The 27908-nt window shown below is 38.7% G+C and overlaps 3 protein-coding genes across 5 annotated transcripts; 1 reads left to right on the forward strand and 2 right to left on the reverse strand.

Annotated features, from left to right (window-relative positions):
* Window positions 1–187: 187 nt before the first annotated feature.
* LOC103509326 (dihydroxyacetone phosphate acyltransferase-like) lies at window positions 188–25183 on the forward strand. The gene is made up of 8 exons (XM_026823705.1): window positions 188–403; window positions 844–1020; window positions 1605–1734; window positions 8086–8432; window positions 10522–10676; window positions 12309–12493; window positions 24758–24904; window positions 25155–25183. The coding sequence occupies exons 1-8, from the start codon at window positions 194–196 to the stop codon at window positions 25181–25183; spliced, it is 1380 nt and encodes a 459-aa protein (XP_026679506.1). The 5' UTR covers window positions 188–193.
* On the reverse strand, window positions 8435–9704 carry LOC103509323. The gene is made up of 2 exons (XM_008473933.3): window positions 9092–9704; window positions 8435–8869 (listed from the first exon to the last, which is right to left on the reverse strand). Exons 1-2 carry the CDS (start codon window positions 9202–9204, stop codon window positions 8593–8595), a joined length of 390 nt encoding a protein of 129 aa, XP_008472155.1. The 5' UTR covers window positions 9205–9704; the 3' UTR covers window positions 8435–8592.
* Window positions 21556–27864, reverse strand: LOC108252412 (spondin-2-like). 3 transcript variants are annotated; one of them, XM_017444149.2, is made up of 3 exons: window positions 27721–27864; window positions 22810–23065; window positions 21556–21881 (listed from the first exon to the last, which is right to left on the reverse strand). In XM_017444149.2, the coding sequence occupies exons 2-3, from the start codon at window positions 23000–23002 to the stop codon at window positions 21667–21669; spliced, it is 408 nt and encodes a 135-aa protein (XP_017299638.1). In that variant the 5' UTR covers window positions 23003–23065; window positions 27721–27864; the 3' UTR covers window positions 21556–21666. The 3 variants fall into 3 exon arrangements, with proteins under 3 accessions (XP_017299638.1, XP_026679509.1, XP_017299637.1); XM_026823708.1 differs by lacking the exon at window positions 27721–27864 and adding an exon at window positions 23128–23613 and having other exon boundaries at window positions 22810–22870; XM_017444148.2 differs by lacking the exon at window positions 27721–27864 and adding an exon at window positions 23386–23609 and having other exon boundaries at window positions 22810–23127.
* Between the last annotated feature and the right edge of the window lie 44 nt (window positions 27865–27908).

Raw genomic sequence — 27908 nt, forward strand, 5'->3', positions numbered from 1 at the left:
AGGAGACAGCAAGTATTATTCATGAGGTAAGGCTGGTTTAGTTAGCTTGGAGGGTAGCACTTAAAAGAAAATGTGGAAAGTGACTTTTTCTGGAACAGGTTCTTTAGAACCAGACTAACCAGCTATGCAGGTAAGTATAAGCTACATTTGTATGTATGTACATGAGCTCATTATGGTTTTATTTCAGACCCCAATGTCCATCTCAAATAAACCCTCGGGGGGTCGCTCCTTGAAGCACTTTGTCGACATTTTAGAGCCTCGGAGACATGGTAGCGACTTAGCCTGGGTTTTTCGTAGCATGGAATTGACCAAAGCGTATGATCAGCTCAGATCTCTGTCTCACCCAGATGTTATCAAGTACAATGTACTGGAGAGTGAGGAGACAGCAAGTATTATTCATGAGGTAAGGCTGGTTTAGTTAGCTTGGAGGGTAGCACAAGGATATTAATTTTTGATCTACATAATTTATTGAATCTCTGTGCCAAGTTTGAGCGACTTTGGCTGAAATTTAAAGGCCTGAGCATTGCGAACTTTTTTTGAGCTTTTTCAAAGATTTGGCGTTAAATAGCGGCCGAATCGTTCATTTTTCGAGGTCCGGCCCGCGGACACTTTTGATCATCATCAATTATGGAAATTGTCTGCAAAATTTGAGCGACCTGTAGCTAAAGGTAAAGTCGTGAGAAGCGCTAGTTCCTTTTGAGCTTTTTTCCTGTATTTTCTTATCCTTAGTATAATGCCTTTTTTTTTACTTGTTTATTTGCAGTTCAGTCTGGAGCTTTCTCTGCCCAAGGAGCAGGTTCGACTCCAAGTGTTGGACATATTAAACTACTTGTTTATTTGCAGTTCAGTCTGGAGCTTTCTCTGCCCAAGGAGCAGATTCGACTCCAAGTGTTGGACATATTAAACGAGATAGGCTACGGTCGCTCATTGACTGTGGTCAGATGGCTGGGTCTCCTTCTGGTCAAAATACTGAAGAAAACTCGGACGTCTGTGTACGTGAATGAGGAGCAGTTGAATAAGGTACGTTCTGCCCCTCAACTAAGGTAAAAAAGTTCACTAAAAATCATCTTTTAGCCAGCCTAGTTAGCTTGGAGGGAAGCGCGCATCCCTCGTAAGCCGTCCTGGGCGGATATTATCCTAAATCACTAAAAATCATCTTTTAGCCAGCCTAGTTAGCTTGGAGGGAAGCGCGCATCCCTCGTAAGCCGTCCTGGGCGGATATTATCCTAAACAGGCAAGGTTCGTTCTCGGAACGGCTGGCGTTCTCCTGTCCTGTCTTCTTTCCCTTTTCGGGACGATAAGATCTTAGCAGATACAGTTTCCTTTATCAAACCTCTTTAAAATAAATGAATAATAATAATCTTTTCTTTTAAACAGGTTTGACAGAGGAAACTGTAACTGCTAAGGTCTTATCGTCCCGAAATCGAAGAGAGAAGGAAGACAGGATAAGAAAGCCAGCCGTTCCGAGAACGAACATTATCCCATCAGGATAAAATCCGCCCCGGGTGAAAATCGAACCCGCGGCCTAGCGCTTACAAGGCAGACGGGCTACCAACCAAGCTAACTAGGCTGGTAATAATAATCTTTATGAATATTGTTTTCAGTTGAGAAAGCAATGGGGAGATAATCCAGTCTTATTTCTTCCTAGTCACCGGAGCTATGGCGATTTCATTCTGATGGCTCTTCTCTGTTTCCATTACAACATAGAGATCCCTTGTGTTGCTGCTGGAATGGGTATGACACAGATATTACTCGTCTAAGACCTGCTCGCTGGTGTAGTGGTCAAGGCATGGTTACCAGGAGAGCGCGGGTTCGATTCCAGCTGAGGCATGGAATTGTATTCCCATTTACATACATATTTGAAAAATTGACCCTATATATATATATATATATATATATTTTTTTTAATTTATTTACGGGAATTCCCATTGTACAAAAGGTAAATTATTTATTTATTTATTTGATTACACGCTAAGCAACACGTTACAACAATTACCTACATAAAATTTAAAGTAAAAAAAAAAATAATAAAAAAAAAATAACAAAATAATGAGAAAAACTTCGATTTCGGGACGATAAGACCATAGCAGTTACAGTTCCCTCTGTCAAACCTCTTAAAAAAAAAAAAAAAAAAAGTTGGTACAAAAAAAATGGTACCTACCTACTTATTATCAAAGTGGCCTGATAAAGCCAGGTCCACTATGCGCCCAGCTGGCATAGAGCTCCAAGGGTTTAGGTGGTAGAACCCTGTGGGTTTAAATAATCATCAACATTACAGTTGTCCCAAGTTGATCATTGATTGGAACTTAGAAAGAGTTGGTGGGTGTGTTACAGGTTGCAGGTAATGTTGATGAAAGCCAATTGAACATTGCATAGGCATTGCTTAACACTCAGGTTGTGGTTATGTACCAGGTTGAGATGAGCACAGACTAGGTGAGACAGGACATTGTTTCTACAGTTTGGTATGGGAGTGGTAACCGAAAAACAAGGCAAGTTTACCAACCTTGCCTACCCAACCCAGTACATAACCACAACCTCATGACAAACATTTATGTCTTCACTAGTAAGTAAGTAGATAATAATACTAGGTACATACTTTATTTAATATTAATACCGGCTGTTCACTTCAGAATCTTATTAAATTTATCATACAAGCATACATCACTGTTCCCTTCCTATAGGTTCCATATTTATAGAGATGTTTGCTGATGCCATGCATTAGAAAATAGATGTGACTTCTCACTTAGCTCATGTAGGTTTCCTCTGTGATTCATATCCTATTATTCAGTATGCGTGATTGACAAGCATTGACTCACAAGCTTAGAATACACTTATCTGAAGCCTAGCAAGCAAGATAGTAAAATAAAACAGGTATGTACCTAAGTAGATATTATTTAATAATAGTTTTTTCTCTTTTTCATATTTTTTTTTCTTTTTATATATTTTTTTTCTTTTTAATTAAAAGATAAGCTTGACTATAATAATTAATTCTTACTCTAAAATGTGAATTTTCTTTGCTGGGTTAAAACTTTCCTCTTACAATTTTCTCAGCAAAATTAATCACCATTAAAAAAAAAAAAAAAAAAAAAAAAAAAAAAAAAAAAAAAGACTAAGGTTGATCTGTCGATTGTGGAACTGGTATTAGAGGCGCTCCAACTGGAAGTAAAGCCCATTGTTTGCTAAGGGACTAGGCAGCTGAAAACAAAGGTTGATCTGTCGATTGTGGAACTGGTATTAGAGGCGCTCCAACTGGAAGTAAAGCCCATTGTTTGCTAAGGGACTAGGCAGCTGAAAACAATCCAGCAAACAAGAAGAACACTCATAATGTGAGTTTTTTTGAACAAGTAATACTATACCTACTGTTAGGCAGATAGGTCATAGAAGTCTCATTTCCAGGAGATAATACACTAATTGAGTATTTCCTGTTGTGAGAAGACCCAATTTGTTAAAAGTGATGTAAAACCCCTAACAACACAGAACACATTAGAGTAATAGAGTATTTGCTTTATCTGCATGTTGGGAAGTTTTACATTTTTTTTTTTTTGTTTTACATTGCCAAGTTTTACAGTTTTTACAAGCAATGTAAAATAGAATGATGTAATGGGAGAGAGGTGTGGGTTTTTGTTTTACATTGCCAAGTTTTACAGTTTTTACAAGCAATGTAAAATAGAATGATGTAATGGGAGAGAGGTGTGGGTTATCCTCGAACAAACAATGTTCCTAAGGATAGGTGGGTTGGAAATTTCGAATAGCTGTAATTGACATTATTCTTGGAGTCAGCCATGAGGGCCATGTTGAGTTCCCATCCGATCACTGTAGCATGTAGCAACGTCGAGCGTGGTTAGTACTTGGATGGGTGACCCTTCACGTTCTGTTGACAGGTCTACTAAAGCAGGTGCTTACGCCGGTGTTGGATGGCAGAGTGAAAGATTTGACCATCATCCCTGTCAGCATTAGTTATGATAGACCATTGGAGGAAAGTTTATTTGCGTGTGAATTACTGGGTATTCCAAAACCTAAGGAGTCCACTTCTGTAAGTAAGAGTCGTAGCATGCCCATCCCGTAGCATGCCCCTCGTCAAATGGGTGACAAGACACAGTGTTTGTCATTTAACCGTTGGGCTGCCGGGTCAACATGAGAGTACCGAAAAGTAACCCACTGAAATTTTTAAAATCGAAATTAGGCTGCGTGGGAGCCGTTAAAGGACTAGAAGCTTAAACATTGAAGATGGGGCAGGGGTTCCCTAATGTGTTGATAGTTTTTCTGAATATTTCATGCATAAAGGTTTATAAAGTACACGTCCTATTTTGGACAAAAAAAAAAAATCCTCTAATATTGAGTATCAAACCCGGGACCTTCTGCATGACAAGTAAGCGCATTATCAATGGGCTAACCGTGTCCTAACGTGACTCTTATTTTTAAAGGGTAATTTTTTTGTCGACCATTTTTACTATCATAAAATCTTGGTGAAACTTTCATTATAATTCTTTTATGTTCTGTTTCAGGGACAAAAATGTTATCTACAACGCTCACGTGGATGTTCTACAAGCATTCCATGATGATCTCAATAAGTTACGCGACACAGTGGTCAAACAAATATCGAATCACAGCAAAGTCGACAGCCTAGCCCTAGGCAAATCTAAACTGTAGCCCTAGGGACTTTGGTAAGTATTCAACAAACTATCTCATACTCCAGTGTAATGGACTTCGGATCTGGAGGTTGGTGGTTCGAGTCCAAGTCAAGTCATAAAATTTATCGAGGCCATGTCAGTATCTAAAACTCCTACTTTAAGTTCTTCTTCCAACCCTTTTCCTATTTAAATAGGGTCGGCGTTTCTTGCGGGTCCCTTCCAGGCAGCCCTATTGTGTAATCTACAACGCTCACATGGATGTTCTACAAGCATTCCATGATGATCTCAATAAGTTACGGGACACAGTGGTCAAGCAAATATCGAATCACAGCAAAGTCGACAGCCTAGCCGTAGGCAAATCGAAACTGTAACCCTAGGGACTTTGGTAAGTATTTGACTAACTATCTCATACTCCAGTGTAATGGACTTCGGATCTAGAGGTTGGTTGTTCGAGTCCAAGTCAAGTCATAAAATTTATCGAGGCCAAGTCACTATCTAAAACTCCTACTTCAAGTTCTTCTTCCAACCCTTTTCCTATTTAAATAGGGTCGGCGTTTCTTGCGGGTCCCTTCCAGGCAGCCCTATTGTGTACCTCATGTCCTGATAAATTCTTCTACCTCAAGTCTTGTTAAGTAAACAGACAATAGATTAATTATTAATCTACCGGATAAGGGCTAAATTGTCCAAGGCGCTGCCAAAAAAAAATTGTTATCGTTATTTAATAGGTTTAGTAAATAGTATTTATGCAATAGTCATATTAGTCAATCGAATATTTAGCTTTAGTTTGTAGCTCTAAATTGTCCAAGGCGCTGCCAAAAATATTGTTATCGTTATTTAATAGGTTTAGTAAATAGTATTTATGCAATAGTCATATTAGGATATTAGTCAATCGAATATTTAGCTTTAGTTTGTAGCTTTTATACGGATTTTGAATATTATTTTATGTTTTGAAATACAATCAATTTGTTTACGGAGTATTCAGTTTATAATTTTAACTGCTTATTTTATTTAATCAAACGGTATTGATTTCGCTGGATTCACGTTTATGTTGAATCCTCATTTTGCGAACATCTCTTATTTATAATTTTAACTGCTTATTTTATTTAATCAATCGCTATTGATTTCGCTGGATTCACGTTTATGTTGAATCCTCATTTTGCGAACATCTGTACTTGTTCCAACACAGAGCTTCTTCCTTCGACGAGTCATTTTGCGAACATCTGTACTTGTTCCAACACAGAGCTTCTTCCTTCGACGAACCTTGGTTTCTCTACTCTCTAGATCTCTAATTTCTTCTTTTGATTTCTTTCTACTTAAATCCATTTCACTATTCAAGTGTCTACTCTCTAAATTTGTAATTTGTTCCGGCGATATCTTTCTAGCGTAACCTATGTCTCTATTCAAGTCTTTTCTCTCTAAATCTGTAATTTCTTCTGATTTCTTTCTACCTAAATCCGTTTCAATCAAGTCTCTTGAATGTTTGGATTTCGCATGTCTCTTTTTATTCTCTGACTTACAATCTCGAGTTCGTCTTGAGTCAGCAGACTTCCTCTTAGCTGATCGAGTTCGTTTTGAAGTACGATGCTGATTATTCTTATCTTTACTGCCTTTTCTCTGCTTTCCATTTTCAACTTTGCTTTCTTTTTCTTCGCTGTTTTTTGGTTTGTCTTTCTGTTTTGTCCCATTTTTCGAAGTTTTGAGTTCTTTTTCTTCTTTACTCTCATGTTCTTTTATGTCTTTTCCTTCTGGTGTTTTATTTTGTTTTTCTTTAACGTTTAGATTTCTTTCTACCTAAATCCATTTCAATCAAGTCTCTTGGATGTTTGGATTTCGCATGTCTCTTTTTATTCTCTGACTTACAATCTCGGGTTCGTCTTGAGTCAGCAGACTTCCTCTTAGCTGATCGAGTTCGTTTTGAAGTACGATGCTGATTATTCTTATCTTTGCTGCCTTTTCGTGATTTCTTTCTACCTAAATCCATTTCAATCAAGTCTCTTGAATGTTTGGATTTCGCATGTCTCTTCTTATTCTCTGACTTACAATCTCGAGTTCGTCTTGAGTCAGCAGACTTCCTTTTAGCTGATCGAGTTCGTTTTGAAGTGCGATGCTGATTATTCTTATCTTTGCTGCCTTTTCTCTGCTTTCCATTTTCAACTTTGCTTTCCTTTTCTTCGCTGTTCTTTGGTTTGTCTGTTTTTTGTTTTGTCCCATTTTCCGAAGTTTTCAGTTCTTTTTCTTCACTACTCTCATGTTCTTTTATGTCTTTTCCTTCTGGTGTTTTATTTTGTTTTTCTTTAACGTTTTTGTTTTTCTCTCCCTGCTCTTTTCTATCTCCAGATTCATCATCTTTTCCTTTGCTGTTCTTGTTTGTGTCTCCTTTTTCATTCTCATCCTCATATGTCTTCTCTGTTGTTTTGTCATGAACAGACAATTCATTTTTGGTATCTTCCTCTGCTTTCCATTTTCAACTTTGCTTTCTTTTTCTTCGCTGTTCTTTGGTTTGTCTTTCTGTTTTGTCCCATTTTCCGAAGTTTTCAGTTCTTTTTCTTCACTACTCTCATGTTTTTTTATGCCTTTTCCTTCTGGTGTTTTATTTTGTTTTTCTTTAACGTTTTTGTGTTTCTCTCCCTGCTCTTTTCTATCTCCAGATTTATCATCTTTTCCTTTACTGTTCTTGTTTGTGTCTCCTTTTTCATTCTCATCCTCATATGTCTTCTCTGTTGTTTTGTCATGAACAGACAATTCATTTTTGGTATCGTTTTCTGTCTGGTTTTTGTTGTTTAAAATTCCAGATACTGTGCTTGTTTCATTATTTGATTTGTCTTCTTTGTTGTGCTCAGCTTTGTTTGTTTTTGTGGTGTATTCTTGAACCTGAAACAGCGAATTCAAGTTCTAAGTGATTCAATTATTTTTAAAATAATTATACTGATTTATACATCTCATGTATAAGTTATTGAAGGTACACCCTAATGTATAGGACATAGTACATTTTTGAAACAATCCCAAATCATATAAAACATTTTCCCTTCTGGAGTGATAGCGCCTGTACTAGACCATAGGAAATCCCAGATGGCACGCCATCGGCATCGTTTCCGAAAGGAAAATACAACTATTGTAGGTACTTTCTAATATTCCCCTCTTTAAAAATAAATTATAAAGTTTTATTAATAATTTTCCAAACGCCTTATTCCCGCACCGTTTTCAAATTCTATCGTTCTTAACTTCCTTCCCACTCTCAGGTCGCGGTTATGTACCGGGTTGAGATGGGCAAGGTTGGTAAACTTGCCTTGTTTTTAAGTTACCACTCCCATGCCAAACTGTAGAAACAATATCCTGTCTCACCTAGTCCTGTCTCAACTCAACCCGGTAATCCACATAACCACAACCACAACGAAACCGCTTGCACCAGTGAAATCTTCTTCTCTGGAGTATTCCCCTCTTCTCTTGCATCCAGATTTCCACTCGATGTTCCTCATGGGTAATATGCTCCGAGGCTGTAGCGCCTATTTCATGCGGCGGACATACGGTACGGATAAACTGTACTGGCGAGTGTTCGATGTGTATGTACAGGCCTTGGTGACATCGTGTGTCGCCCCCTTGGAGTTTTTCATCGAGGGAACGCGAAGCAGAACGGGCAAGTCTTTGTATCCCAAACTGGGTAAGTGTTCGGGGTTTTTTTCCAGGTTCCAAATTCCAAGACATAGGACTCAAGTATATGGTAATTCTTACCATGTATCTGCAGTTAGATTATGGAATTCTCTTCATAGGGATATAAGAGACTCACAAAGTCTAGGAGAATTAGTATAGCTCTGCTATACATTAGTAGGTAATAGAAAGTAAAAATATTTTTGTCATACAGACACACAGTAGGTATGAACCTACACTACACATACACACTTACCTGCTGTAAAGTTACCAAGAAACTTTTTTGATAAACCATGTTTTGTGGTTGATAGATATTTCAACCCTTTTTCAGATATTGTTTTTGGAGTTCACTCACAGAGTGTGGTATCACTTCTAGATATTTAACAAGTGCCTCATCATGAAACTTGAGTCTGTCCAATTCTTCCCCTAGTTCTGCTAGGTCTTTATCAAACAAATTAATATTAACAGGAGGTGCTGCTTTTCTATGAAACAGGTTTTCTAGGAGGGACCATTTGAACACTCCAGCTTTGATTTGCACAAAACACAGGATTATACAGATGACAAGGAGAATAGTTTTCATGTTGTAATATTTCCTGGAAACGAGAACAAATAAATGGGATATTATTGTGTGCTGTATATCATGATCAACAGGAATTAAATTTACATTAAAAAAAAAAAAAAAAAAAAAAAAAAAAAAAAACCCCATGGTAATAGGTCCATAGGTCCAGTTCAATACAAACAATCAGTATCCAGAGGCCAGTGAAAATTGAGTGACATGCAGGCTAAAAAAAAAAAACACCATTTTTCACACTTACTTGAATGTCCTGTACGTTTTGATAACTTTGTTCAGACGGATCTTTCGTTTGGAGAGATATTTATCGTTGGTGTTCTTCAAATAGATATCCAGAATGGTGCTTGTTGTAACCATAAGACCAATTTAAAGAGTACCTTCAAGTAATTTGACTTGTCAAGTCACATTTATAAAAAGTAACGAAATGAAAAATTCACAAAACTGATGTACGAGGGGGTTAAGCTGATTGATAGGATATATTTTTAATTTATTGTTTTTAAGTTTACTATTTTTTTTCTCGTTAGTATTCACGTTAGTCGATTTTCTCTGGCGGATTAAGTGACGTCTTTCACTTTCCTGAAGACTAGGGGAAGAGATTGAGCAACAACCAAGTCTCGTCTCTAGTGTCTCCTTTGTGTAGTGTCTTCTCCTGAGTACATGTAATGTCTTCTCCTGAGATGATTTTCAGTGATAAAAACCATTCTCCTCTCATAAAACACTTCATAAACTCTAAGACCTCTAGGCCTCTTGGTACTCTATAGTCTATTCTACTGTGTACTGAGAGCATTTTGTGCTATTCCTTGAGTGGTGAGTTTGCTTCCTCTGGGTGTACAAAATTACAAGCTGTGAACTTTCAGGAGGTAGCACTTCACTGGGCTCCCACAAAATTAAAAGTTTAGACTTTATTGTTGGGATACTAGGTTTCACTTACTTCATAGCTATCAGCTAATCATTGGGAAATCATCGCGGTTATATGAACTTTTTTTTCTTCAATTTCATAAGCTTGATCTCTTTCTCCTCTCTCTCTCTCTCTCTCTATCTTTCTATCTCTCTCTCTTTCTCTATCTCTCTCTCTCTTTCTCTATCTCTCTCTCTCTTCGAACTCTAATAAGATTTTCTATTCAGGGTTTCATCAAAGCTGTGAACACACTGAATGAGCAGTACGGTAAAATCTGCATGGACTTTGCAGACCCTATCTCAGTACGTCAGTTCCTAGCCTCGGTCAATACACAACTTCATTCCAATCGAGAACTCTGCCTAGCACATCACGTGCTTAGAAGGTAATCATGTGTGTTACCTGCCTCGGTGGTGTAGTGGTCAAGACGCTCGCCTGGTAAACAGGAGGGCGTGGGCTCAATCTCAAGCCGAGGTGTGGAATTTCATCCTCAATATAATTTGACGACAAAATAGTAGTAGCCTACTTCTAGACTCTAGGGTAAAGGGATTTTCCAGTCCCATGCGCCAGCCTAGTTAGCTTGGTTAGTAGCGCCTTGCCTTGTAAACGTCTGGTCGCGGGTTCGATCCCGGGGCCGGATTTTATCCTAAACGGATAATGTTCGTTCTCGGAACGGCTGGCTTTCTCCTATCCTGTCTTCCTTCTCTTTTCGATTTCGGGACGATAAGACCGTAGGAATCTCTCTCTCTCTTCGAATTCTAATAAGATTTTCTACACAGGGTTTCATCAAAGCTGTGAACACACTAAATGAGCAGTACGGTAAAATCTGCATGGACTTTGCAGACCCTATCTCAGTACGTCAGTTCCTAGCCTCGGTCAATACACAACTCCATTCCAATCGAGAACTCTGCCTAGCACATCACGTGCTTAAAAGGTAATCATGTGTGTTACCTGCCTCGGTGGTGTAGTGGTCAAGACGCTCGCCTGGTAAACAGGAGGGCGTGGGTTCAATCTTAGCCGAGGTGTGGAATTTTATCCTCAATATAATTTGACGACAGTAATAGTAGTAGCCTACGGCTAGAGTAAAGGAATTTTTCAGTCCTATGCGCCAGCCTAGTTAGCTTGGTTAGTAGCGCCTTGCCTTGTAAACGCCTGGTCGCGGGTTCGATCCCGGGGCCGGGTTTTATCCTAAACGGATAATGTTCGTTCTCGGAACGGCTGGCTTCCTCCTATCCTGTCTTCCTTCTCTTTTCGATTTCGGGACGATAAGACCGTAGGAGTTACAGTTGCCTCTATCAAACCTCTTAAAAACTCTAATAAATATTATTTAAAAAAAAAAAGGACTACAGGGACTTCAAAAACGAAATTGGATAACAGCGGTTGGGAATCGAACCCTCGATTTCGTAGCAATGAAACAACTCCTGTGGTCTATGTCTGTGTGTTATCTGATTTTAATTAATTCTATTCTATCTCCAATCTCCAGACAACAGAACTCCAGCGTGATCTTGGAGAGATATTTATCGTTGGTGTTCTTCAAATAGATATCCAGAATGGTGCTTGTTGTAACCATAAGACCAATTTAAAGAGTACCTTCAAGTAATTTGACTTGTCAAGTCACATTTATAAAAAGTAACGAAATGAAAAATTCACAAAACTGATGTACGAGGGGGTTAAGCTGATTGATAGGATATATTTTTAATTTATTGTTTTTAAGTTTACTATTTTTTTTCTCGTTAGTATTCACGTTAGTCGATTTTCTCTGGCGGATTAAGTGACGTCTTTCACTTTCCTGAAGACTAGGGGAAGAGATTGAGCAACAACCAAGTCTCGTCTCTAGTGTCTCCTTTGTGTAGGTACATGTAATGTCTTCTCCTGAGATGATTTTCAGTGATAAAAACCATTCTCCTCTCATAAAACACTTCATAAACTCTAAGACCTCTAGGCCTCTAGGTACTCTATTCTACTGTGTACTGAGAGCATTTTGTGCTATTCCTTGAGTGGTGAGTTTGCTTCCTCTGGGTGTACAAAATTACAAGCTGTGATGTCTTCTCCTGAGTACATGTAATGTCTTCTCCTGAGATGATTTTCAGTGATAAAAACCATTCTCCTCTCATAAAACACTTCATAAACTCTAAGACCTCTAGGCCTCTTGGTACTCTATAGTCTATTCTACTGTGTACTGAGAGCATTTTGTGCTATTCCTTGAGTGGTGAGTTTGCTTCCTCTGGGTGTACAAAATTACAAGCTGTGAGTAGGACTTACAGTTGCCTCTATCAAACCTCATAAAAACTATAATAAATATTATTTTTTTAAAAAAGGACTACAGGGACTTCAAAAACGAAATTTGATAACAGCGCTTGGGAATCGAACCCTCGATTTGTTAGCAATGAAACAACTGCTACATTAGACTCCTGTGGTCTGTGTGTCTGCTATAGCAGACAAAAAAAAGATATCTTTTCTTTATTTTGCTATTGCCGTTCGGCGAAAGCTAAAGCCGCTCAAACAACAACAACATGTCTGTGTGTTATCTGATTTTAATTAATTCTATTCTATCTCCAATCTCCAGACAACAGAACTCCAGCGTGATCTCTCCATTCAACGTGCTCTCCATTCTGCTCTCCCACCATTATATTCATCGTCCCCACCTCCACTCCCCCTCACCTCCAGTAGTTCTCACTCAGGCGACGTCATTTCTAACCTGGTTCTCCGGCATCTTGGAGAACTTTGGAGCTCTGGTCGATATTCCTAAAGGTAAGTCTCTTGCAAGGTAAAATCGATAGCAAGAGAGGTCCCGGCAGAAGAAGAATCTCGTGGTTGGGTAACCTCAGAATCTGGTTCGACAAATCATCAGCAGAACTTTTCCGGACTGCCACCAACAAGATAACCGCAGGGCTGTATTTAAGGACCGCAGGGCTGTATTTAAGGACCACAGGGCTGTATTTAAGGACCGCAGGGCTGTATTTAAGGACCGCAGGGCTGTATTTAAGGACCACAGGGCTGTATTTAAGGACCACAGGGGGCCGGGCTTTTTTTGTTCCTAAATGTAGTACATAATATACTAAAAATATTGTATTATTCTGGCAAAATAGAAAACGCCTTCGGTATATATTACTATATTACTAAAATTATACATTATGTATCATTTACACCATTTTCTTTGTCCAGAGAATGTGCCGTTTGCTCTGGAAGACTGTTTGGAATTTTCTCTGCTTTCCATTTTCAACTTTGTCTTCCTTTTCTTCGCTGTTTTTTGTTTTGTCTTTCTGTTTTGTCCCATTTTCCGAAGTTTTGAGTTCTTTTTCTTCTTTACTCTCATGTTCTTTTATGTCTTTTCCTTCTGGTGTTTTATTTTGTTTTTCTTTAACGTTTTTGTGTTTGTCTCCCTGCTCTTTTCTATCTCCAGATTTATCATCTTTTCCTTTACTGTTTTTGTCTCCTTGTTTTTTCTCATCCTCATACGTCTTCTCTGTTGTTTTGTCAGGAACAGACAATTCGTTCTTGGTGTCGTTTTCTGTCTGGTTTTTGTTGTTTAAGTTTGCCGTGTTTGTTTCATTGTTTGAATTGTCATCTCTGCTGTGATGCTCAGCTTTGTTTGTTTTCGTGGTGTATTCTTGAACCTGAAACAGTGAATTCAAGTTTTAAGTGATTCAATTCTTTTTAAAATAATTATACTGGTTTATACATCTAACATCTAATGTATAAGTTATTGAAGGTACACCCTAATGTATAGGACATAGTACATTTTTGAAACAATCCCAAATCATATAAAACATTTTCCCTTCTTTGCAAATAGTTTGTACTCTGTATAGCCTGGATTTCCTTATATTCGGCTCCCAAAAATGCTCTTTATTCTTATGACCAGCCAGCCACTCACTATCAGGTAGACCTGGCAGACGGACCTTTTCAGCCGTACCTGTCAGGTCTACCTGATAGTGTGTGTGTGCTCATCAGGTAATAGGTAGATCTGACAGGCTGACCTGATCAGGTGTACCTGTCAGGTCTACCTGATAGTGAGTGGCTGGCCTTATGACCATCTCCGCGTACGCACTTACCTTTGTAATCACAAATTGCGCCATGGTAGGCAATACAGTCAAGTTTTTATAGTAGAAAGAGCCGTACGGTTCGTCAGGGGTGGTCAAACCGATTCGAAACACGGGCTCCGTACCTGTCAGGTCTACCTGATAGTGAGTGACTGGCCTTATGACCATCTCCGCGTACGCACTTACCTTTGTAATCACAAATTGTGCCATGGTAGGCAATACAGTCAAGTTTTTATAGTAGAAAGAGCCGTACGGTTCGTCAGGGGTGGTCAAACCGATTCGAAACACGGGCTCAGGCTCCTCATTAGCATAGTCAGGTGAAGTGAACGTAAACCCTTGGTCCGTGCCTGCGTCCATTGGAATCGCCTGAAGTACAGACGAAATGATAAATCAAAGGGTTTGATGCAAAATGGACCTATAATTACCTGCCTCGGTGGTGTAGTGGTCAAGGCGCTCGCCTGGTAAACAGGAGGGCGTGGGTTTCAATCCCAGCCGAGGTATGGAATTTTATCCTCAATATAATTTGAGAATTTGACCACAATAATAGTAGTAGCCTACTGCTGGAGTAAAGGGACTTTTCAGTCCTATGCGAGCAGTATAAATAAGCACTATTATTATTATTTTGCCAGTCCAGAACGGTGAAAGAGATCTCAAGGAAAATTCAGGAAAAAAGCTTCAATAGTTTGGACAAGTAGACCTATCTAATTTTTATGGCCCATAAATCGTTTTTGCGCCACTCCTCAATTGTGCCGGAGTAATTAGCAAATAGAGTTTTTCACTTGGCAGGAAGCAACGAATTACTCGTTGTCGATTTTTGTTCACTATATTTTAGGCATGTACCTATTTCCGGTATTGTCTTATGTAAAATTTCCAATATAATAAGAGGACAATATTTTTACCAATATAATTTTACTTGTGTCAGTGGCGTAAGAGTCAAGACGCTCGCCTGGTAAACAGGAGGGCGTGGGTTCGATCCCAGCCGAGGCATGGAATTTTATCCTCATTTATTTGAGATTTTGACCACATAATAATGGAGATCTAAGGGTTCGGTGGTAGAGAACGCCTCGAGCGTTAACCTCGCCTAGTGGTTACCTTTTAAACGAGAGTCTAATATTATTTGCCGTTTTTATGCCTTAACTTCATCTCCCCATTATGTTTCAGCTGTTTTCTACCGCCCTATCTCACCTCTACACGCTTGACATAGTAAAAGACAGTAGTTCTACTTTGACGCTCACCCAATCTGAGGACTCACAATACTTGTGTTCTATATTTGTGTCTATGTTGTACCCATACATAGTTGGCTACCATGTTGCCTGCTCTGTACTAATAGAATTTGGGGTAAGTGTTTGTCAATTTTTTGTTTTCTTGACTTTTTGCAAAAGATTTTTTTTTAGGTTTGATAGAGGGAACTGTAACTCCCAAGGTCTCATCGTCCCGAAAGCGAAGAGATAATGAAGACATAATAGGAGAAATATTATTATTCTCCTTCTTTTTCTTTTCTTTTCTAACTGACGTTTTACAATTGTATTCATTGAAATGTTGTATTTTTAATGTTATATTATGTACAGTAAAAATAAATTGAAAATTGAAATTGAGAAAGCCAGTCGTTCCGAGAACGAACCTTAACTGTTTGAGATAAAATCCGCTCCGGGCGGGAATCGAACCCGGGACCTAGCGTTTAAATTTACTTTAACTTTCGAACGGAACGGTTATCCGATTTTGACGACATTTGCTCTCTTGGTGTTTTACAAGGAAATTTTCTCATCAGATTTTGAGTGCAATCGGATCTTTGGACCGTTTTGTCTGAACCACTTGTTTATCAAGGTATTCCTTTCTTTCCCTATTCATCACTTCAAGCCGACGGTCTAAGGGTGCCCGCCGAACGAGGAATTCAAGATGAAGCATATTCAGGCGGAACATCCGGAAACAATTCAGGCGAAAATCCAGAAAGTAGCGCACGCAGAACGAGGTTTATTTTTCCAGAAGGATTTCCAAGCTGATCATTGAAACCCATTGAATTTGCCTCCAAAAACAAAATATTTTGTTCTTGAAAATTTTTTCTGAAAGATTGTTTCTGATATTTATCTCGAATCTTCGGAATGCTTCGTTCTGCGCGGTCTCATAAGAATGTGTACGTGTGTTTGTTTTTTTTTTTTTCATCTTACGGCTTCATCTTGAATTCCTCCTTCTGTGGGCACCCTAAATGAAGAACTTCTACTATTTTCAGAGTGTCGGTGAACATGAAGAAAAACATCTGGTGAAGAAAATACAACGTTTACAAGCGACATAAATAATTTATTCAAAGTGGCATTCAGAAGACCCGGACATGAAAGACAAACACCTCTTGAGTAGGGCGGTGTTCATTATTCGAACATAATAAATGAGACTAATTTAAACACCAACTGTATCTATTCATATATAGAAAAAAGTACCTAAACTAGAGATTACCTAAAAGTGATCATGTACCTAAAAAAAGTAAAAATCTATAATCATCAACGTTCCATATAAGGGCAAATACCTAAGTCATCCCCTCTTAAAGTAAATGTTGACAAAGGTTCCATAAATAGTCTTTTACATTTTTAATTTGTTCACTACAGAGCCAACTAAGCTCAGAGAAACAACATTTTTTTACATTAAAAAAAAAAACACTTTATTTATGTAAATATTTGTACAAAATCAGCACCACTTTTACAAATGTCTACTGAGGGCTATCAGCATTTTATTATTTCGCACTAGAAAAGCGAAAATCACCTAATCAGTAGCTTTATCAGTTCAATTCCGTAGAAGTGCAAGAAAGGTCAATATCATGAGAAATAAATGTGCAGACTCCGTGACCGAAGCCCGGATATAGTCTGGAGACTGGATTGTAGTTCGGGGACCACGAGTTCGAAAAAATTGGACGAATTCAGGGGGTAGGATAGGGGTTTAACGTCTTTTTTTTAACAAAAACCAGACAGAAAACAATGCCAAAAACGAACTGCCTGATCATAACAAATTAATAGAGAAAACAGAAGCTGAGAAAGAACAAGGAGACTTCTTGTGACGGGGGTTTTACCCACCATTCGGCAACAAGCTACCTGCCTCCTCAATTTAACCTAACCCAGCCTGAGTGGAGCTGAGAATCCAGCAGCACGCGGAATCCCCAGATGGTCACCCATCCAGGTACTAACCACGCGCAACGTTAACTTCAGTGATCCGTGGGGAACTGTAGCATTCAAGGTGCTCTCACCGCTGGTGGACCAATTCATAATCCCATCCTTTTTTCACGTACATGATCTCACGTACATGAACCTGCCTCGGTGGTGTAGTGGTCAAGGCGCTCGCCTGGTAAACAGGAGGGCGTGGGTTCAATCCCAGCCGAGGTATGGAATTTTATCCTCAATATAATTTGAGAATTTGACCACAATAATAGTAGTAGCCTACTGCTGGAGTAAAGGGACTTATCAGTCCTATGCGAGCAGTAAAAATAAGCACTATTATTATCATATAGGTAGGTACCTACGTAGGTAGTGTTTACATAAAGCGGAACTTTGAGCAGGGATGTTTGGTATGTGGAGATCATACTATTCATATTATTCTTCTCGATCGAAATAAATGTGCCAGCCTACTTAGCTTAGTTGGTAGTGCGTCTGCCTTGTAAGCGCTAGGCCGCGGGTTCGATTCCCGCCCAGGGCGGATTTTATCCTGATGGGATAATGTTCGTTCTCGGAAACGGCTGGCTTTCTCCTATCCTGTCTTCCTTCTCTCTTCGAATTCGGGACGATAAGACCATAGCAGTTACAGTTCACTCTGTCAAACCCCTTAAAAAAAATGTACATGTACGAAAAAGTAACTACTTGAATAAGTGCATGATAAAAAAAAATGGAATGAAAATATCTAAATTTGAAAATAGGTATAAGTACCTAAGCTGATATTGAAAAATAGTGATAACAAAATGCGTAGATAGGTACCTATTCGATCTATTTGAGCCCCTAACCCAAATCCCTATGGTAATAAGCCCACAGCGCGTCGTACGATATTGGTAGATGACGTCATCACAGGAGTACAGTGTTGTCGCTAGGTATGATATCGGCGGGCTTGAGACTCTCATGTTCCGAGAGCTGTATCTCACGATCTAGTGAACGCATTTTCTTCGTTATAGTCTCAATATTTTTTTTAATTTTCATAGTTTTTTCTGAGATAATAAAAAAAAATCATGAGAATCACCAATTTCGTTCAGGACAGTCACACTACTTTCACGTCACGTGAATCATGAACGAGATTACCTACAATATTATGTGGGAAAACTTTGAACTACATTGTCTTCTCTGTTGTTTTGTCATGAACAGACAATTCATTTTTGGTGTCGTTTTCTGTCTGGTTTTTGTTGTTTAAGTTTACCGTGCTTGTTTCATTGGTTGAATTGTCTTCTCTGCTGTGATGCTCAGCTTTGTTTGTTTTCGTGGTGTATTCTTGAACCTGAAACAGTGTTACAGTGAATTCAAGTTTAAGTCATTTTAATAAAATAATTATACTGATTTATACATCTAATGTGTAGGTAAGTTGTTCAAGGTATACCTGAATGTATAGGACATAGTACCTACATTTTTGAAACAATCCCAAATCATATAAAACATTTACCCTTCTTTGCAAATAGTTTGTACACTGTATAGCCTAGATTTATTCTTATGACCAGCCAGCCACTCACTATCAGGTAAACCTGGCGGGCGGGCCCTTTTAGCGAGGTTGCAGTTTAGCTTAGTATGTACTGTGTTTAAGCTGATTTTTTCAGCCTATGATTTTCGTCAGGCTGTTTGTACAGGGTCGCTTGTCTTAATTTTCAGGACATATCTTGATGAATAGTACTATCAAGGACAGTGTAGCCTGGATGTCTATTCAAAACTACAGTAACCCGTGTTTAAGTTTCATCATAGATGCTGCCGCTATCTGTATTCTATTGTTGACAAGTTCGTCACCCAAGGATAAAGGTAATTAATTTATTTTACTATCATTATTTTGTAAAGATTCTAACCTCGGCACCGCTTACGAAATACTTCAAGGCACATTCTTTTACATCCATGCCTATCCAAGAACGGAAAAGTTTGGTTAGAAAATTTCCGCCCTGACCGGGATTTGAACACTATCTGTATTCTTTTGTTGAGAAGTTCATCACCCAAGGATAAAGGTAATTCATTTATTTTACTATCATTATTTTGTAAAGATTCTAACCTCAGCACCGCTTACGAATTACTTCAAGGCACATTCTTTTACATCCATACCTATCCAAGAACGGAAAAGTTTGGTTAGAAAATTTCCGCCCTGACCGGGATTTGAACCCAGCACCTCTGGGTTGAGAGTCATTCCTCTTGACGACTCGGCCACAGAGGTGGACCCTCCAATGGTCTATCATAACACAAATGCTAGAGTGACAGCACATACCACTAGTCTATCCACCCCTCCGGAGCCAACATAAGGATGCGCGGAGGATAAGGGTTTCCTAACTTCATACACATCCTACACAAGACTTCATAATATATCCAATAGTTTATCTTAAACCAAGTTTAAACCCTTTGTTCAAATTCAAAGCGATCATAAACTTTTGTTTTGTTGCAGAAACATTATCCAATAGTTTATCTTAAACCAAGTTTAAACCCTTTGTTCAAATTCAAAGCGATCATAAACTTTTGTTTTGTTGCAGAAACATTGTTTAAGGAATACATTCAGATGCGACTTTTGTTCAAGTATGAATTCGTCTTCTATCTTCCCCTAGCAGAAGAAGTAAGTAGGTATATAATCTTGCAAGAAGGCACTTGGCAGGAAGCAACGAATTACTCGTTGTCGATTTTTGTTCACTATATTTTAGGCATGTACCTATTTCCGGTAATGTCTTATGTAAAATTTCCAATATAATAAGAGGACAATTTTTTTACCAATATAATTTTACTTGTGTCAGTGGCGTAATAGTCAAGACGCTCGCCTGGTAAACGGGAGGGCGTGGGTTCGATCCCAGCCGAGGCATGGGATTTTATCCTCATTTATTTGAGAGTTTGACCACATAATAATGGAGAGCTAAGGGTTAGGTGGTAGAGAACGCCTCCAGCGTTAACCTCGCCTAGTGGTTACCTTTTAAACGAGAGTCTATTATTATTTGTCGTTTTTATGCAATTCAATAGCCTTAACTTCATCTCACCATTATGTTTCAGCTGTTTTCTACCGCCCTATCTCACCTCTACACGCTTGACATAGTAAAAGACAGTAGTTCTACTTTGACGCTCACACTTGACCACATATTACATAATAATGGAGATCTAAGGGTTGTTAGGTGGTAGAGGTTAGATAGCTATTATTATTTGCCGTTTTTATGCAATTCAATAGCCTTAAGCCTAAGCCAATCTCACCATTATGTTTCAGCTGTTTTCTACCGCCCTATCTCACCTCTACACGCTTGACATAGTAAAAGACAGTGGTTCTACTTTGACGCTCACCCAATCTGAGGACTCACAATACTTGTGTTCTATATTTGTGTCTATGTTGTACCCATACATAGTTGGCTACCATGTTGCCTGTTCTGTACTTATAGAATTTCGGGTAAGAGTTTGTCGATTTTTTGTTTTCTTGACTTTTTGCAAAAGAATTTTTTTTAGGTTTGATAAAGGGAACTGTAACTCTCAAGGTCTCATCGTCCCGAAAGCGAAGAGATAATGAAGACATAATAGGAGAAATATTATTATATTATTATTTTATTTTTTCTCTTTCTTTTTCTTTTCTTTTCCAACTGACGTTGTACAATTGTATTCATTGAAATGTTGTATTTTTAATGTTATATTATGTACAATAAAAATAAATTGAAAATTGAAATTGAGAAAGCCAGTCGTTCCGAGAACGAATCTTAACTCTTTGAGATAAAATCCGCTCCGGGCGGGAATCGAACCCGCGACCTAGCGTTTAAATTTACTTTAACTTTCGAACGGAACGGTTATCCGATTTTGACGACATTTGCTCTCTTGGTGTTTTACAAGGAAAGCCCTCCAATGGTCTATCATAACATAAAAGCTAGGGTGACAGCACATACCACTAGTCTATCCACCCCTCCGGAGCCAACATAAGGATGCGCGGAGGATAAGGGTTTCCTAACTTCATACACATCCTACACAAGACTTCATTAATCCAATAGTTTATCTTAAACCAAGTTTAAACCTTTTGTTCAAATTCAAAGCGACCATAAACTTTTGTTTTGTTGCAGAAACATTGTTTAAGGAATACATTCAGATGCGACTTTTGTTCAAGTATGAATTCGTCTTCTATCTTCCCCTAGCAGAAGAAGTAAGTAGGTATATAATCTTGCAAGACGGTAATTGGCAGAAATCACTCGCTGTTGTTTTTTTTTCCACTATATTTTAGGCATGTACCTATTTCCGGTAATGTCTTGTTACTTTTGTAAAATTAATTTCCAATACCTAAATAATTTTATAATAAGAGGACAATATTTTTACCAATATAATTTTACTTGTGTCAGTGGCGTAAGAGTCAAGACGCTCGCCTGGTAAACAGGAGGGTGTAGGTTCGATCCCAGCCGAGACATGGAATTTTATCATCATTTATTTGATAACTTGACTACATATTACATAATAATGGAGAGCTAAGGGTTGTTAGGTGGTAGAGAACGCCCCCGGCGTTAATCCCGCCTAGTGGTTAGGTACCTTTTCGTCTATTATTATTTGCCGTTTTTATGCAATTCAATAGCCTTAAGCCTAAGCCAATCTCACCATTATGTTTCAGCTGTTTTCTACCGCCCTCAAAAGCGGCAAAATACCTCCAAGCGTTGCACCGACCTTAACCTTACGTACATACCTATATTGATTTTGTTTGTTTGTTTGTTTGTTTGTTTCTTTTTTAACAAAAATGTCATACCTTGGAATATTCGGCGTTCACAAAGAAGGAACTACTTGTCAGTCCCACACCCTTCCTGATGGGTGGAGCGTAGAATGTACTCAGCACTTGACTATGGTTCAAGGTCGATTCAAAGTCCTCCGTTTTTCCCAGCTCAGCAAACGTCTGCAGACTTTTGTCAGCCAGTCTTCCTACTTGAAACAGGGTCAGGTTTTCGGTGTGTGAAATGCCTGAAACAACAATACTATGAGGTTGACTGTCGAGGTACGGCATGCGATCCCCAGTAAACTCCGGTTTCAACTTTAAATGACCAAATACCTTCCTAGTCTTCCTATTCTTCTTCTCTATTTTAGCCACTTTCGTCTTTTCCCACTCAAGTGGGGTCGATAAGGTGAACTTTAAAGACCCAAATGAGGCCCAAAATCGAATAAAGCGGTCGGGAATTCGACCGAGAAAAGAGGTCGTAAAAAAGGCCCCCAATGCCTGATTGAACCTAAAATCTAACGAAAAAATAATCCTTAATGTGTTGAACAACAATAGCGAACAAACTGTTCAAGAGTTATCGCGGATCAAACCTACAAACAGACAAATTAAATGCAAAATATTCGTGTTAAATATCGAAATTTACTTCTTTCCTTCAACAAATGTAACACTCATCTTACCGTAAAGTTTAGTCCACTGGGCCACGGGTCTGGTGTCGGGGAAATTAACGAGAAAAGAGGTCGTAAAAAAGGCCCCCGAGGCCTGATTGAACCTAAAATCTAACGAAAAAAGAATTGCATTAGTTTTGAGCGAAAAGTGGAAAAAAATGTATGAGCATGTGCTGAGCTGGTTGAGAGTGAGGACTGAGTTCTCAATTCTGAAAGCTGTCTCATTAAGATTAAGAAGCAAGGCAGATTGTTAAGCCTTATGCTTTTGATGATGGAGCTGGCTTGATGTATATTGATGATTGAAAAAAAAATATTAAAACTTCCTATTAAAAAAAAAAATAAATAAATAAATAAAAAAGAATCCTTAATGTGTTGAACAACAATAGCGGACAAACTGTTCGAGAGTTATCGCAAATCAAACCTACAAACAGACAAATTAAATGCAAAATATTCGTGTTAAATCTTGAAATTTACTTCTTTCCTTCAACAAATGTAACACTCATCTTACCGTAAAGTTTAGTCCACTGGGCCACGGGTCTGGTGTCGGGGAAATGTTTGGGAAACGCTTGTTGGGACCAAAAAGTGTACACTGTTAGTCGATAAAACACCAAACTTTCGGGACTGCATTGTGCCGAGCTTAGAACTGGACCAAAAGCTGCCAGTATGAAACTAATAGTAAGGAGAAGCAACGTGGATTTCATCGTTTTATTTATTTATACTGCTGCCTCGTTGCGAAACTTTTTTATTATGGTACGATCACTAAACTTGATGGTAAGATAGATTTCGTCCTTAGAAAATTATCCAAGTGTGACACTTTTCTGAGTACCTGGGACCAAAAAGTGTACACTGTTAGTCGATAAAACACCAAACTTTCGGGACTGCATTGCGCCGAGCTTAGAACTGGACCAAAAGCTGCCAATATGAAACCAATAGTAAGGAGAAGCAACGTGGATTTCATCGTTTTATTTATTTATACTGCTGCCTCGTTGCGAAAATTTTTTTATTATGGTACGATCACTAAACTTGATGGTAAGATAGATTTCGTCCTTAGAAAATTATCCAAGTGTGACACTTTTCTGAGTACATTTTTGTTAGATAGATGCGTATCTGAACGGTAATTAATATAACTATAATTAACTGAGTAGGTACTTGCCAATCAGGGGGACTCACACCCAATGAATGTTATTTTTTTGGGTGTGATCAATTAATTTTAATTTATTTTTTGGGCAGAAATAAAATTTATGAATGGGGTATTCTCAAAAGTTTTGCGATCACTGAGAGCGAGATTGCCTAAAACAATACACGAGCCCATAATACAGTTTTGTTTCGACCGGCTATATGCTCAACCATATAGTCGCAGATAGCCTCTCACTTTCCAGTGAGTCAAGGGAGACTGCTCAGAGTCACCTTCTCTGGTAAGGAAGAGGATAGTGGTATTATCCCCTTCCTGAGGTCTCCCAGTGCGCTGCTCAGAGTCACCTTCTCTGGTATGGGGTGCACTGACGATGTGGCAGAGATCGGAATCTAAAACATTGTCAGTGTACTCCTAGGCGCACACCCTGCCGGAAGGTTAATCCGGACTGGCCCTCCAGGTTGGGGGTTTGGCTGTGAGCTTACCACTTGCACCTGTAAAAATCACACCCTCCCGATAGTGGTATTATCCCCTTCCTGAGGTCTCCCAGTGCGCTGCTCAGAGTCACCATCTCTGGTATGGGGTGCAATGACGATGTGGCAGAGATCGGAATCTAAAACAGTGTCAGTGTACTCCTAGGCGCACACCTTGCCGGAAGGTAAATCCGGACTGGCCCTCCAGGTTGGGGGTTTGGCTGTGAGCTTACCACTTGCACCTGTAAAAATCACACCCTCCCGACTTTTACAAAAGTCTACTGAGGGCTATCAGCATTTTATCATTTTGCACTAGAAAAGCGAAAATCACCTAATCAGTAGCTTTATCAGTTCAATTCCGTAGAAGTGCAAGAGAGGTCAAGATCATGAGAAATAAATGTGCAGACTCCGTGACCGAAGCCCGGATATAGTCTGGAGACTGGATTGTAGTTCGGGGACCACGAGTTCGAAAAAATTGGACGAATTCAGGGGGTAGGATAGGGGTTTAACGTCATAACCTCAGAATCTGGTTCGACAAATCATCAGCAGAACTTTTCCGGATTGCCACCAACAAGATAACCGCAGGGCTGTATTTAAGGACCGCAGGGCTGTATTTAAGGACCGCAGGGCTGTATTTAAGGTCCACAGGGCTGTATTTAAGGACCGCAGGGCTGTATTCAAGGACCACAGGGCTGTATTTAAGGGGGCAGGGGGCCGGGCTTTTTTTGTTCCTAAATGTAGTACATAATATACTAAAAATATTGTACTATTCTGGCAAAATAGAAAACGCCTTCGGTATATATTACTAAAATTATACATTATGTATCATTTACACCATTTTCTTTGTCCAGAGAATGTGCCGTTTGCTCTGGAAGACTGTATGGAAGTTCACAAGTCCCTAGTCCATATCTCACGAGATGAGAATACACGAGAGAAAGTATTGTGCGTCACTCCAACACGGATGAATGTTACCGCTATTGATTCCTCAAAATTGAAAGGTAAGGAGTACTGCACGTATTCACTGTGGAATGAAAAGAGAAGGAATCGGGAAGGATTTTTTTTTCTTCTTCATCTAAAATGTCCGGGATTCAATCAAATCTCAAATTCTTTGTGGTAAAGCAGAGATTTTTCACAACTTTTGTGGATATCACAACATTACTAAGTACTAAGTGCAGAGAGAAAGTATTGTGCGTCACTCCAACACGCATGAATGTTACCGCTATTGATTCCTCAAAATTGAAAGGTAAGGAGTACTGCACGTATTCACTGTGGAATGAAAAAAGAAGAAATCGGGAAGGATTTTTTTTCTTCTTCATCTAAAACGTCCGAGATTCAATCAAATCTCAAATTCTTTGTGGTAAAGCAGAGATTTTTCACAACTTTTGTGGATATCACAACATTACTAAGTACTAAGTGCGAATCGGGAAGGATTTTTTTTTTTCTTCTTCATCTAAAAGGTCCGAGATTCAATCAATTCAATCAAATCTCAAATTCTTTGTGGTAAAGCAGAGATTTTTCACAACTTTTGTGGATATCACAACATTACTAAGTACTAAGTGCCTCCTTTGCAATCAATTTCCATATTTCAATAATCTTTTTACACTGGTGATGCCGCCACTGGTTGCTACTCGATTCAAGTAGCTACTCAATTGTCCTCACGAGGCTGAGTGCACCCCGAACTCCAAGCACAGAGCCGAAAAACCCTATCTAAATTTTATGGCCCATAAATCGTTTTTGCGCCACTCCTCAATCGTGCCGGAGTAATTAGCAAATAAAGCTTTTTTTTGTTGTTGCTCGATGCTCTATGCGTTATGCTCTTCGCTCCACTCTGTTTTTAGCATAAGAAAAATAATCGACACTTACCTCAATTGTTTGATTATGAAGCCAGGTTCTTTTTATGGCCCATAAATCGTTTTTGCGCCACTCCTCAATTGTGCCGGAGTAATTAGCAAATAGAGTTTTTTTTGTTGCTCGATGCGTTATGCTCTTCGCTCCACTCTGTTTTTAGCATAAGAAAAATAATCGACACTTACCTCAATTGTTTGGTTGTGAAGCCAGGTTCCATTTTGACACAAATCCAAACTATCCACTCCAATGAACCAGTCTGGAGAAGGATGGATTTTCATCACAAATGATATCTGTAAGACGAAGAAAACAATTTGGTAGTCCGTCTGCCTTGTAAGCGCTAGACTACGGGTTCGATTCCCGCCCGGGGCGTATTTTATCCTGAACGGATAATGTTCTTTCTCAGAACGGCTGACTTTCTTTTATCCTGTCTTCCTTCTCTTATCGCTTTCGTAACGATAAGACCTTGGCAGTTACAGTTCCCTCTATCAAACCTCTTCAAAATAAGATAAGGAAAGTAAAAAACTTCTCATCCATCTCAGTACACGTAGACATCTTGACACTTGTTACGGCATCGACATAAGGGGGGAAAAAAATCTGGTGTGAACATCACACGACTTTCCTTATCTTATTAAATGATGCTTATTTGGGTGTTTTTCTATTGTAACTTTTACAATCTTGAGAATCCCAACCCTAATGCTCCCAGTTTTAGGAATAGAAATATTAAAATAATAATGATAATAATATAAAATACAAAAGATAAGCGCTAGACTACCGGTTCGATTTCCACCCGGGGCGTATTTTATCCTGAACGGATAATGTTCTTTCTCGGAACGGCTGACTTTCTTTTATCCTGTCTTCCTTCTCTCATCGCTTTGGGAATGATAAGATCTTGGCAGTTACAGTTCCCTCTATCAAACCTCTTCAAAATAGGATAAGGAAAGTAAAAAACTTCTCATCTATCTCAGTACACGTAGACATCTTGACACTTGTTACGGCATCGACATAAGGGAAAAAAAAATCTGGTGTGAACATCACACGACTTTCCTTATCTTATTAAATGATGCTTATTTGGGTGTTTTTCTATTGTAACTTTTACAATATCTCTAACCGTTTAATCAGTATAGCTGAAAACTGCCAAAAGCGGTCGAAAACCGCCAAAAAGTGGCCAAAATGCCGCCAACCGCAGCACCTATCGTAACCAAAAGTTTTGATTTACATCCTTGTCACTTTTGTGGACTACATACCAAATTTCAAGTCTCTAGCTCATACCGTTCCCGAGATAATAAGGAATTACGCCGAAAACCGCCAAAAAGCGCAAAATACCGCCAAGCGCCAAGCGTTGCACCGACCTTAACCTTACGCACATACTTAGGTACATACCTATATTGATTTTTTTTTTATTTATTTTTTTTTACATAAAAATGTCATACCTTGGAATATTCGGCGTTCACAAAGAAGGAACTACTTGTCAGTCCCACACCCTTCCTGATGGGTGGAGGTGGAGAAGGCTCATCAGAGCAGGTTTTGGACCTTCACGGCCTGTATAACCGGATAAGTAAGTAAGTAAGTAAGTAAGTTCCTTTTCTATAGGTATCCACCCCTCAATACAAACGCGTCTACTGATGGTTCCTTTTATGTTATAAAGAAATTTGAGCTAATTTTCAGACCTATTCTACCTGACAGTATGACAATAGTCGACTTGGTAGGCGTATTTTACAAGCGACATAAATAATTTATTCAAAGTGGCATTCAGGAGACCCGGAACTGAAAGACAAACACCTCTTGAGTAGGGCGGTGTTTATTATTCGAACATAATAAATGGGACTAATTTAAACTCCAACTGTACCTATTCATATAGAAAAAAGTACCTAAACTAGAGATTACCTAGAACCTAGAAGTGATCATATACCTAAAAAAAAAAAAAAAATCTATTATCATCATCAACGTTCCATATAAGGGCAAATACCCAAGTCATCCCCTCTTAAAGTAAATGTTCACAAAGGTTCCACAAACAGTCTTTTACATTTTTAATTTGTTCACTACAGAGCCAACTAAGCTCAGAGAAACAACATTTTTTTACATTAAAAAAAAAAAAAAAAAAATACACTTTATTTATGTAAATATTTGAATATTTGCATAAAACCAGCACCACTT

This window comes from Diaphorina citri, unplaced genomic scaffold (assembly GCF_000475195.1).
Source record: "Diaphorina citri unplaced genomic scaffold, Diaci psyllid genome assembly version 1.1 scaffold488, whole genome shotgun sequence".
NCBI classification, from domain to species: Eukaryota; Metazoa; Arthropoda; class Insecta; order Hemiptera; family Psyllidae; genus Diaphorina; species Diaphorina citri.